This window comes from Akebia trifoliata, chromosome 7 (assembly GCF_017979445.1).
Source record: "Akebia trifoliata isolate Shusen 1 chromosome 7, ASM1797944v1, whole genome shotgun sequence".
Classification (NCBI taxonomy): Eukaryota; Viridiplantae; Streptophyta; class Magnoliopsida; order Ranunculales; family Lardizabalaceae; genus Akebia; species Akebia trifoliata.
In genome coordinates this window covers 27,193,775-27,205,799 of record NC_141381.1, presented here as the reverse complement: position 1 = coordinate 27,205,799, position 12,025 = coordinate 27,193,775, and the positions used below count along the sequence as shown (strand labels likewise).

Below are 12,025 nucleotides of genomic sequence, written 5' to 3'. Positions count from 1 at the left end.
TAAGGAGTTGTACATGGGAGAACTAGACATTGGAAAATCCCTATAGAAATTCCATATTAACCATTGGTTACTACCCTCAATAGTGCAATCTGTATCATGATGTAGACCATCAAAACAAAGAAAACATTTCCTTATCAAATATTTGGACATTTTTTTCAACTATTTATCCTAAATTTTTATTGTTTTAAACATCTTAATTCGTCTTAGTGTTGAATTAGACTGCACTCCAAAGTTTTTGGTTGCCAAACCCTTAAATTGTTGTCTACTAAAAGCATCCCTTTATGTTTTTATCCAAATTTTGGTAATGTTCATACTTCATTGTTCCTTCTTATGTAGACTCAGACAAATTAAATTAATAGTAACATACTAAGTTTAAAAATTCATACTTCATGACAAATCTAATTGAGTTCAATGTCAAAGCCTAGTTATCTAAAAACCTGTAGATTCTATAATGGATTTGTTTTCAGCAAAAAGCAGCATTACTTGCCAAATTCTATGAATTTTCATAATTCATGCATGAACCTTTCAAGCAAGCATAGTAAGAAACAACACATGAACAGAGGAACAAACATGAACTGATGAACAAATGAATAGCATGATCATTAAAGTTCAATTTAACATTCAAGAGTAGTTTTTTAGGAGTTTTTTTTAGGATTTTTGAGAGATAGACTTACAGATGAGATTTGGAGTAGTTTGATCAGTGGCATTGATAAGTGAGCTTCAGTTCTTAGGGTTTTTGACTTGAACTCTGATTTCTTCTTCAATTTAAGCTCTGAGAGATTAAAATTCTATTGACGAAGTGAGTTATTGATCCGAAATGTGAGATTGAGAGATCGTTCGGTGTTGAAATGGGAAATTGAGAGATCGTGATTGAAATCGCAAATCCTGATTGTGAAAGTGATCGAATCAAATCAAGAGGGATTTTTGATTTCGATTGAAATGGAAGAAAGTTCTTTGAACTCAAAAATCGGTAAAGATGGCTGAAAAGAAAACTTCTTCAATTGAATGTGAGGTTTCGTTTCTTCCCAAAAGCGAAATAAACGAAAAGCTTCTTCGATTTGAGGTTTCGATCTGTTGGTTTCGTTTTCGTTGAGATGGCTGAGAAGGCCGAGAATAAAAATAGTAAAGAAGGTCGACTGTGTTTGTTTGTTTTTTTCTTTTTTTAATAAAAGTTTTGGTGGTTTGTTAGGCTTGGGCTGTCAAATTTTTTTCTTGGGCTTATTGGGCTGGCCCAAATAAACGTGAGAATTGGGCCGTCAAGTTTAATGTCGTAATAATAGCGAATTTTACCTTTTTTGAGGTAGTGTACAATGCTTAAAATACCAATTTTTCAAAATTATTTTTGGGTTGTCATTCAAACCCTTTTTAAAAAATGAATGGTGACGACTCCAATCCACGTAATATCAATCTTTCAAACTCGAAAATCACATAGCTACAGTTGCAATAGCAATGTGTATAGCTCCTAAATCAGTTATCTTCAATCTTCCATGAATTGCAGGGTCTCCTTCATTGGCTCAGATTAGCTAGTACTAAAGGTTGTATTAGAATCTGGGTTCAATTCGACTCCAAATTGGCAGTTAATGTGATGAATGATAGATGGAGCCTCCTTGGACTCCTTGGAGTGTTCTTCACTTGGTTTTATCCATTAGGAACATATTGCCAAGATTCCAAGAAGCCTCTTCTAGTCATGTCTACTGAGAGGTCAAAAGGACTACTGACCTTGTCTTTCTCAAGTTAGTTTGGGTTGTCTTGAAATTGATTGTGGGTCTCTTTCTATTCTCTCCCAGGACAAAAGAATGTTTGCTTTTCTTGAGGTTGTAGTTAGTCCTTAACCATGTTGAACTTTAAAAAACAAACTAAAAAAACTAAAAAATTTCATTCAATGATTTTTCCTTTAAAAAACTCCTTTTACCTTTAAGATGGTAGTAGATAGAAGACTTGTAAAAAGTCATGTGTAGATGCAGAGAAGAATGGTATGGTGTCGGTTCAGAGATGTTGGTGTTTCAACGGTCACAACTTTGATTGAAACCCCGGGAAATTTAAAAAATAACACAAACGAACTTTCAAAGATGGATACTGCGATGCAAGAAACATTACCAACCAAAACAAACCAACTTCTTAGAAACTATACCAGACACCATAAAAACAACAAAGTAGACAGAGCTGCATCTCTGTTGAAAACAAACCTTTCTCTCTCTCAACTCAAGCAAATCCATGCCCATATCTTCCGTTTAAATCTCCACCAAAACAACTCCTTAGCTTCCACTCTTGTCTCTCTCTACACTTCTCTATCCTTCCCTCGCTATACCCATCTCATTTTCTTCTCCATTAGAAACCCAACCCTCTCCCTCTTCAACCATACTATCAGAGCTTTCTCCAAGAACCCATCTCTTTGTATCCAATCCCTACATCTGTACCTCCAAATGATCCAAAATCAAATTAAGCCTGATAACTACACATACCCTTTTCTCCTTAACTCTTGTGCCGCTCTATCGGTGCTCAATCAAGGAACTGAGATACACGGACGCGTTGTTAGAACTGGGTTCGGGATATTTGTTCCTATTTCAAATGCATTGATCGATATGTATGGTAAATGTAATTCATTGGAGAGATCCTATGGGGTATTTCATGAAATGCCTGAGAGAGACGTCGTGTCTTATAATGCTCTTTTAGGGGCTCATGCGAGGCTTGGGGAAGACATGTTTGGGGCACAAAAGGTATTTGATCGGATGCCCATGAAGAATGTTATATCTTGGAATGGAATGATTGTTGGTTACGTTAACAGTGGAGATTTAGATTCAGCTCAGAGCGTCTTTGATAAGATGCCCGAAAGGAATGTAGTTTCTTGGACAACAATGCTAGTTGGGTATACCAAAAATGGGTTTGTAGACTTAGCAAGAGTTCTCTTTGATTCGATGCCAGAAAGGAATTTGATTTCTTGGACGGCAATGATCACTGGGTATGCACAGAATGGACAGCCCAGTGAAGCGTTGGCTCTTTTCCATAGAATGGAAAGAGCAAGAGTGAAACCAGATGCCGTCACAATGACCAGTTTGATCTCTGCTTTGGCACAACTAGGAGGCCCTGAGCTAGCTCATTGGATTGGATCTTACATTGATAGAGAAGGCATCGAACGGAATGAACGAGTCCTTACTGCATTGGTTGACATGCACGCGAAGTGTGGAAACATGGAAGAAGCGTGCCACTTGTTTGAGGAGATCCCACGACCCGATGTTTTCTCCTATAGTGCTCTCATCACAGGTCTCGCTTCTCATGGACACGGATTGAAAGCTCTCGAAGTTTTCCGTAGAATGCAAGGTGAAGGTATTGAACCCGACTACATCACATTTGTCGGGGTTTTGACAGCTTGTAGCCATACAGGCCTTGTAGAGGACGGTTTGAGATTTTGGGAAAGTATGGTAAAAGATTACGGGATTGAGCCAGGTGTTGATCACTATGCTTGTGTCGTTGATATGCTTGGACGTGCTGGACAACTTGATGAAGCACACAAAATGGTCAAGACCATGCCTATGGGACCCCACGCTGGAGCATTGGGTGCTCTTCTTGCAGCGTGTAGAACATATGGTAATGTTGAGATTGCGGAAAGTGTAGCTAAACAGCTTTTAGTGTTGGAGCCCGAGAACACCGGGAATTATGCTCTTCTTGCCAGTATTTATGCTTCGAGAGAGCAATGGGATGAGGCTGCGAGAGTGCGGGTAGAGATGAGGGAGAGAGGAGTGAATAAGCTTCCTGGATGTAGTTGGATTGAGGTTAATAGCTGGGGATCTAGATCTGAAGTGAAGACTTGACTTGACTTGACATGACTGGATGCAGTTGACTTGACCCCATCAGATCTCTTGTAACACTCGAAACTTCTTCGATAAAACTCATTATGCATGCAGAACCCATTTGGGTGGATGGAATGCTCAAGGACTAAAAGAGGATCACTCTTTCTTCTCTCGGTTAACTCTAGTACCAAAACCTTGCTCAATGGATTAGCAAATAAAATGGAAGAAATCGACAATTTTTATGACAGATCCTTAAGTTCTCACCACATTCGGTAAGGGAGAAATTCTTTGGCAGGCAGCCTTGGAGAATAAAGCTTCTCTCACATGGAGTAATCTAAGCAAACTCTTTTATTGTAATTATCCTCTTTTTTTTTCTTGTTTGTTAGCTCTCCTCAAGCATAACTCCATGAGACCATACATTCTGTTTCTCTCTTCTATACCAATTTTAGTTTACAAATAAAACCATTTTTCATGAGAAAACAGCATCAAAATTTGCATGATCAAGGTAGCATGGTTTTAAGTTTCGTACCATCTCTCGAATAACATGTTTCAGTTTCAATTGAGATCAGAACAAAACATTAAATATTCAGAAGTGTTTCAGATAGTCTCAATCTAAACATTTGAATTTTTTAATAAAAAATCTTTTTAAGATCAAATGTATATCTCAGACATCAAAATTTTGTATCTTGGTAGCGTTTGCACACCACATTAGAGCTCTGACATATGAATGTTGGCTTCCTTATTGATGGACCTATGCATTAAAATTTAGTTAATTTCAAATGGTAAGATTCAATGTGTGGATTCTGAGATTGTTGAGATGGATTGGTAGAAAGACTAAATTAAAATTATAAGTGAGTCAATTTATGAAAATTCACGACTTCCTTAATAGAAGACAACTTAAGAGAAATTCGATTGAAGCGTCTCTTCATGTATAACAAATGTTGTTATTGTTGCACATAGAAGTAAATTACAAGTTGAAGGGTATGAAAAGAGTATTATAACTTATTAAGACCCCGAAAAACATAGAAATAATGTTCGGTCAGGAGAAAAACACGAAATGGTATCGATTGAAACATTCCAAAACATTCAATGTTTCGTACTGATGTCAATTGAAACCATAATGTGTCGTCGAAACATTACGAAATAACACTCAATTTTGAATCATAGAGTGTGCCATCAGCATCACATGATCTAGGCTCATTGCCCATCTTCAAGGGCGTCCCAGCCACCCCAATAAAAGTTAAAAGAGTTCAAACAGATTAAATGGATTAGATAAAGAATGCAAAGAAAAGCCTACATAACCAATCTTAAAACAAAATAGGGTATTTTAGAAATACCTCTGTAAATTATTGATATTAGGTCTACCCCTGAGCGTAAGTCAACACTCAACATTGCATTTTTTTTTTTAATGATATAATGGTGAAATTTTAATTTTTTTTCAAATCACTATTAAATCATCAAGAAAAAAAAAAATAACGTTGACTTATAGTCAAAGGGTAAACCTAATCTTGCCTTTTTATGAGGGGTAAACCTAATATCAACTATTTTACAGGTGGGTATTTTTAAAATACCCTACAAACTAATGCTCTTTGCCTTGATGCCTTCTACGCATCACATACACACTAAAGTTTAGATATGTTTCTCTCTAAATAAGACTTCCATTCCCACTCACAAAAAAAAAAAAAACCTCAAAACATGAACAAGAAACACATTCCCTCTCTCATTTTTATTTATTTTCTCATCCTCTCTCTATATATTAAATTACAAAAGCCAGTTATAGCTCAGCCTCTTTCCACCAATTTAAGGTGGATTGTCGATGATGGGGGGAATCGAGTTAAGCTCGCGTGCGTGAATTGGGCGTCGCACCTAGAAACCATGGTTGCCGAGGGGCTAAACAAGCAATCTGTCGACACGATCTCGAAGAAGATCATGTCGATGGGATTCAATTGTGTTCGGTTCACATGGCCTCTGTTTTTAATCACTAATGATTCGGCTTCTACGATCACTGTTCGACAATCGTTTCAAAGCCTTGGTCTTCTTGAATCCATTGCCGGCATCAAAGTCAACAATCCATCTCTTCTTGATCTCCCATTAATCCAAGCTTTTCAGGTAAATTTTTTTTTTTTTTTTCAATAGGAATGATGAATGAGGGGTGACAAGAGTCTCCCACAAGTCTTCTTCTCCACAACTTTATGTAGGGTGTGTTTGGTAACGAGGTTTAAGTTGTCCAACTTTGAGGTGGCTCTTCGGTTATTAAATTTTTTTTAAAGTGAGGATAAGGTGTCAATCTCAACTATTCATTGTTATAAGATTTATGATTTTCTAAGTTCGCACGCGACATACTCAAAATACTTTATTATAAATCATTTTGCCTCGGGATACACAACTGTATATATTTATGTCGATGTACTGATGTGTATCATGAGGCAAAAATCTATGGTTCTAGAACATGTCACATCAAAAGAGTATTTTGAGTATGCCACATGGGTAGAGTCGGTTATCATGACTCTTGATATAATTGCATTCCATCTTATCCCTTCCAAGAGTTTTTTTTTTTTTTTTAAATAGAAAAAAGAAAAAAAATTCTCTCCCTTGCCCACAATGAAAAAAAGAAAGAGTCGTGTTGGGGTGACCCTAAGCTGGAACCTCATTTCGCACTTTTTGACATGAAAGTGAACAGTAAGCATAGATGCTTTTTCACTATTTGATTTCATTCACTTTCATGTCAAGAAGTGTGATATGAGGTTCTAACATGAGGTCACTTCAGCATTATTCAAAAATATAATTTGTTTACATGGGTTGTAGAGAGTGAAATTCTATGACTTTAAAAAAAAAAAATTACTTTTCACTGTTGAATTTTAATTTAAAATCTTGATTCTTGGTTGTCCATTTTCAACACCTTGGATCATGGAAAAAAAATAGAAATTTTTTAATCAAAATTTTTTCATGAAATCTATAAGGATGTGATGTTAGATTGTCAATGTAGTAATCAATGTGGACTCAATGACCTTTTTAAGATTTGAAATATTAAAAATAAAATTTTTGGGCAGAGTATGCTTGATTTCAACATTTTAGCCATGTCTAATGGCAGTAGTGCCGTGAGAAAAAATTCTCTTTCCCTTGCAGAAAGCAATGATTCACTTGAGTCAACTTGTTTTAGACGAGATAACTTGTTTAGCTCAGTTTAAAACTAGTTATTAATGTAAATTTATATTCAAATAATTATAATTTTATAATAAAATATGATAGATTAGAAAATGATAACTTCACAAGATCATTTTTTTTTTTTAAATTGCAAAAATTGGTTAACTCGACCAAGTTTTGTTAACTTGGACTGATATTTTTTAAATATCCGGCAAATCATATTGTACAATGTTTTAAAAACTAGACCAAACGGATGATGAGACCAGGTTTGACCAGATATCGGGACAAAATATCTCAATATCGGACGATTTTTAGATCTATGATCTCAACAGCTGTGCAATTACAATGAACACTTTTGATAGAAACCCCATTTGATGCAGGAGCAGAATGTGTTGTAACTGATCCCAAATTTTGGAATAAGGCTTTGATTATGACTTTTCCAAAGAAATTCAGTGCTAGATAATTCCAAAATGAACTAGGAGGTACCATCATGAGTTATACCAGATTATACTTGTGATGGGTAACTTTAAATTCCAACCAAGCACACCTTTGAGATACCCTTTTTAAAGTGTGGATTTGGTGATTCTCCAATAGAACATTGACTAAACCATTTATTATCAGTATTAAACTTCAATGAATTTTATTATTGTTCTAAGTAACATCATAAACGCTATTAAAATTGAACCACCCAACAAGTTTTGTCCCTCAATTTATTTAGAGATTATAATTCCAGGTTGTGGTGACAAACCTTGCCGATAACAATGTGATGGTTATACTAGACAACCACATCAGAAAGCCAGGTTGGTGTTATAGCAGCTACGATGGCAATGGCTTCTTTGATGATCAGTATTTCGACCCAGACCAATGGCTCAAGGGTCTCACCAAAGTAGCAAGCATGTTCAATGGCTTGACTAATGTGGTCGCAATGAGCCTTCGAAATGAGCTAAAAGGGTCCAAGCAGAACATCACCACTTGGTACAGGTACACAACCACTATTCCTCCATTTAGTTCTGTCTAAATTCTAAAGTCACTTTTTCGACTAATTCAAATACCTTCAAATCTGTACATATTATCTTAATTCATCTTTGTTTCTTCTTTTTAATTGTTCTCTCGCTCTTTTAGAACCAACATCCCTCGGGATCTATCAAATTGAATCCTATTTCCTTTGAAGCCAGCCATTTGGAAATAAAAAAGAACAATCAAGAAAAGAAATGAAAAACCATTGTTGATCCGCTAGAGTCTAGTCGATGAGACCCATGGCACAAAGTTGGAAAAAAAATGTTTTTTCAAGATTATCAAATCCCATAGAAAATATTTGCCAAAGTGTAAAATGTCGAAAGAAGTTGGTTTTCTAGTATTAGACGTTGGGATAACAGAGAGAATAACATTGGGATTTTTCTGTCCTGACATCTTTGGAGATCGGTTCCAAGAATACTTTAAGATTGGAAATCATTTTCTTTGGAAAAATAAATGATTTTCTCATGAAATGCACAATCATACACTTGCAAATCACCTTTGTTTTTTGGAAAACCATTTTCCCGCAAAATCATAGAGACTCTTAATTGAATCTCTCCATGACATTAGGTACATGCAGAAAGGAGCTGAAGCAGTGCACGCGGAGAATCCAAACGTTCTTGTAATTCTCTCTGGATTGAATTATGACAAAGACTTAACTTTTTTCGCGAAGAACCCAGTGAACTTGACATTTACGGGAAAGCTAGTATTCGAGGTGCATTGGTACGCTTTCTCTGATGCGAAAGCTTGGGAGACAGGGAACCCGAACCAAGTGTGTGGAACTGTGGTAAATAATTTGATGAGAAGAGCTGGATTTTTGTTGGAACAAGGGTATCCATTGTTTCTCAGTGAGGTTGGGGTGGATCAAAGAGGTACAAATGTGAATGATAATAGGTATTTTAATTGCATGGTTGGTGTCGCAGCTGAACTAGACTTGGATTGGGCACTATGGACTCTAGTAGGGAGTTATAGTTTGAGAGAAGGGGTGATGGGTATGGATGAGACTTATGGGGTGTTGAGTTGGGATTGGTGTGGGACCCGAAATTCGAGCTTCATTGAAAGGATCTCAGCCATACAATCTCCATTTCAAGGTATATCTTTGTTTTACATTATTGTATATTTATAGTCTTTTTGCATGTCTAGGCTGAATAATGCAAATTGAAATAGAGAGGATTTGGATTGAAGTAGTGAGAGTAAATATGAACACTTATTAATTAACATAGGATGTGAATTTAGACAAAAATGAATTAAGGGACAGAATTCTTCGAGCAATCCCAATTTTCTCATCTTTGGCATCAAAGCCTTATTGTGATGCTTTTCTTTTGAAGCAAACATCATTGTACTAACATTTCCATGATGTTTCTATCTGTTTACTTAAAAGGGGGGGCATGTATACTGTTTCATACAACAATGCTAAAAGGGTATTTTTGGTACGAAAAATTGCAGAAATTACTGTTTATTTCAAATTTTACCATTTTGGTAAATGAGTTGAATAGTGCACCATTTTGGTAATTTTTCAATTTTCATGTATGGTTTTGGTAATTTTCTCTTAATTCTATCTGCTAATTCTTAACATTAGAATTTCCTACTAAACTTATTGTGAAGATATTGAACATGCAAATTTCATTGTAAAATGCAGGGCGAGGTCTTTCGGACGCAAATCCATACAAAGTAATTTTCCATCCATCAACCGGACTTTGCGTTCTAAGAAAATCTCTGTTCGAACCACTGAGACTAGGTTCTTGCACCGAAGCCGAAAATTGGAGGTACACCCCACAAAAGACATTAACAGTGAAGGGCACATACTTCTGTCTTCAAGCTGATGGTTTGGGCAAACCAGCTAAGCTTGGGACAATGTGCTCAGACTCTAATACGAAATGGGAGGCAACATCGGACTCTAAGATGCATCTTTCATCTAAGCTCGATGATGGTACCATTGTGTGCTTGGATATCGGCGTGAGCAATACCATTGTCACTAATACATGTAAATGTGTGAAGAATGAGAGCATGTGTGATCCTGGAAGCCAATGGTTCAAAATTATCATCTAATTTGAAACTTGCTGCCAAGGAAGTCTCTTTCAGATTCGTTGGAAGAAGGTCAATCACAATTGGAATTTATAGGAAACCAAGATGAGGGAAGAAGCATTCAATGAAAAATAGATTTTAAATTTTAAATTTTACTTGTTTGAAAACCCGACTAATTCTCATAGCCCGTGTAGTCCCCTCCCCTCTGCAAGTAATTTCTAGGATAAATCCCATAGGATGTGGCCCCTCCCAGGATTTGAATTCAAGAATACCTTCGCTTCTTGAGGTGTGGTTTTGGCCATCTGAACAACTCTTAGGGGGTAACAAATGATTTATTACTAATTCCGGAGTGAGTCAATCATTAGTTACGGAAGTTCTACTTTGTAAAATGGCTGCTTAAACAGAGCATACCATCCGAGATAAAATGGAAAATGTGATTTCAGATGTATGATTATGTATTTTTAGTCCCAAAGCGAGTTTTCATCCTACGAGGGAATATGATTTCTCATTTCCCTCACCACCAAAACTAAAAACCAACTTTATTTTTAACATTTTCCAAGGTGTAATCAAAGGGCATAATTTATTTTCCCATGGTCATTAGCCTAAGGAATTTATATTCCCTCGAAAACAAATTCGCTTCAATCATACATACGATGCTGAGAATTCCTTTTCAAGGGATTATTAATTTGTGTGAAAAATGATTTGGTTGTTTGATTGTATCTAAGAAAATCTCAAGAGAGTTGGTTTTTAGATTTGAATGTGGGGGTCCTCGTGTTTTTGAAGGGAAACCATTTTCATGCACAATCATAGATACCGTAGAAGTACAATCCATTAGGGGTCATTTGGTTACAATGCTAAGAATGCATTCTTAGTAGTGTAAAATCCATTAGTTATTGATGACGACAACGATGAATAATCATGATAGGGATGAAAATGATGGGATTGGGGTCATTTTCCTTTAGGCTTCAAACATTCACTAAGATGTGGAGGGATGGTTTGAAAAGACAAGGGTTTACATGTCATGTAAAGGAGATGGTTTTGCTAAAAGCAAGCATATTGCTTCAAAATCGGCTCCCATCGAACCTAAATGCAAATCTGAAAATTTGCCAATTTGATTGGTCCATAATTAAACTTTGATTGGATCAATTTATATTTATTAAAAATAAAAAAATATTATTATTTATGTGGCTTTTATCCCAACCGTCGATTGACTTTAATCTAACTCTTAGGGCATATTCCTATTTTATAAAACTTTAGAAGATAATAATCGTATGTTATCTAGACTGTACATGTGTCCTAGCAAATTAAGTGATACCTAGAGCGAACTAGTCTTGCCCAGCAGCAGGGTAGACCAAGTTAGTAACAACTGGTCTGATCGACGGGGAAAATTCAATTTATGAAAATTCACGACTTCCTTAATAGAAGACAATTTAAGAGAAATTCAATTGAGGCGTCTCTTCATGTATAACAAATGTTGTTATTGTCTCACGTAGAAGTAAATTACAAGTTGGAGGTTTGAAAAGAGAGTTATAACTTATTAATTAAGACCCCAAAAAACATAGAAATAATGTTTCAGTCAGGAGAAAAACATGAAATGGTATCGATTGAAACATTCCAAAACATTCAAGGTTTTGGGTTCAATGTTTCTTACTGACGTCAATTGAAACCATAATGTGTTGTGGAAGCATTATGAAATAACACTCAATTTTGAATCATAGAGTGTGCCATCAGCATCACATAATCTACACTCATTGCCCATCATCAAGGGCGTCCCAGCCACCCCAATAAAAGTCAAAGAGTTCAAACAGATTTAATGGATGAGATAAGGAATGCAAAGAAAACATAACCAATATTAAAACAAAATAGGGTATTTTAGAAATACCCCCTATAAAATTAGTGATATTAGGTTTACCCCCTTGCAAAATGCAAAATTAGACTTACCCTTGAGCGTAAGTCAACACTCAACATTGCTCTTTCTTGATGATTTAATGGTGAAATTTTAATTTTTTTTTGTCAAATCACTAAATCAAAATTTTGAAAAAAAAAAAAAAAAA

At 35.9% G+C, this 12,025-nt stretch overlaps 2 protein-coding genes across 3 annotated transcripts; both read left to right on the top strand.

Moving 5' to 3' along the window:
• The first annotated feature begins 1,881 nt into the window (after nt 1-1,881).
• LOC147398688 (putative pentatricopeptide repeat-containing protein At5g37570) lies at nt 1,882-4,273 on the top strand. Its single transcript, XM_086447949.1, has one exon. The coding sequence runs from the start codon at nt 1,959-1,961 to the stop codon at nt 3,807-3,809; it is 1,851 nt and encodes a 616-aa protein (XP_086304075.1). The 5' UTR covers nt 1,882-1,958; the 3' UTR covers nt 3,810-4,273.
• Nucleotides 4,274-5,406: 1,133 nt separating this feature from the next.
• Nucleotides 5,407-10,419, top strand: LOC147398687 (glycosyl hydrolase 5 family protein-like). 2 transcript variants are annotated; one of them, XM_086447948.1, is made up of 4 exons: nt 5,407-5,897; nt 7,666-7,907; nt 8,517-9,037; nt 9,586-10,419. In XM_086447948.1, the coding sequence occupies exons 1-4, from the start codon at nt 5,484-5,486 to the stop codon at nt 9,993-9,995; spliced, it is 1,587 nt and encodes a 528-aa protein (XP_086304074.1). In that variant the 5' UTR covers nt 5,407-5,483; the 3' UTR covers nt 9,996-10,419. The 2 variants fall into 2 exon arrangements, with proteins under 2 accessions (XP_086304074.1, XP_086304073.1); XM_086447947.1 differs by having other exon boundaries at nt 5,409-5,897; nt 7,666-7,913.
• Nucleotides 10,420-12,025: the final 1,606 nt, after the last annotated feature.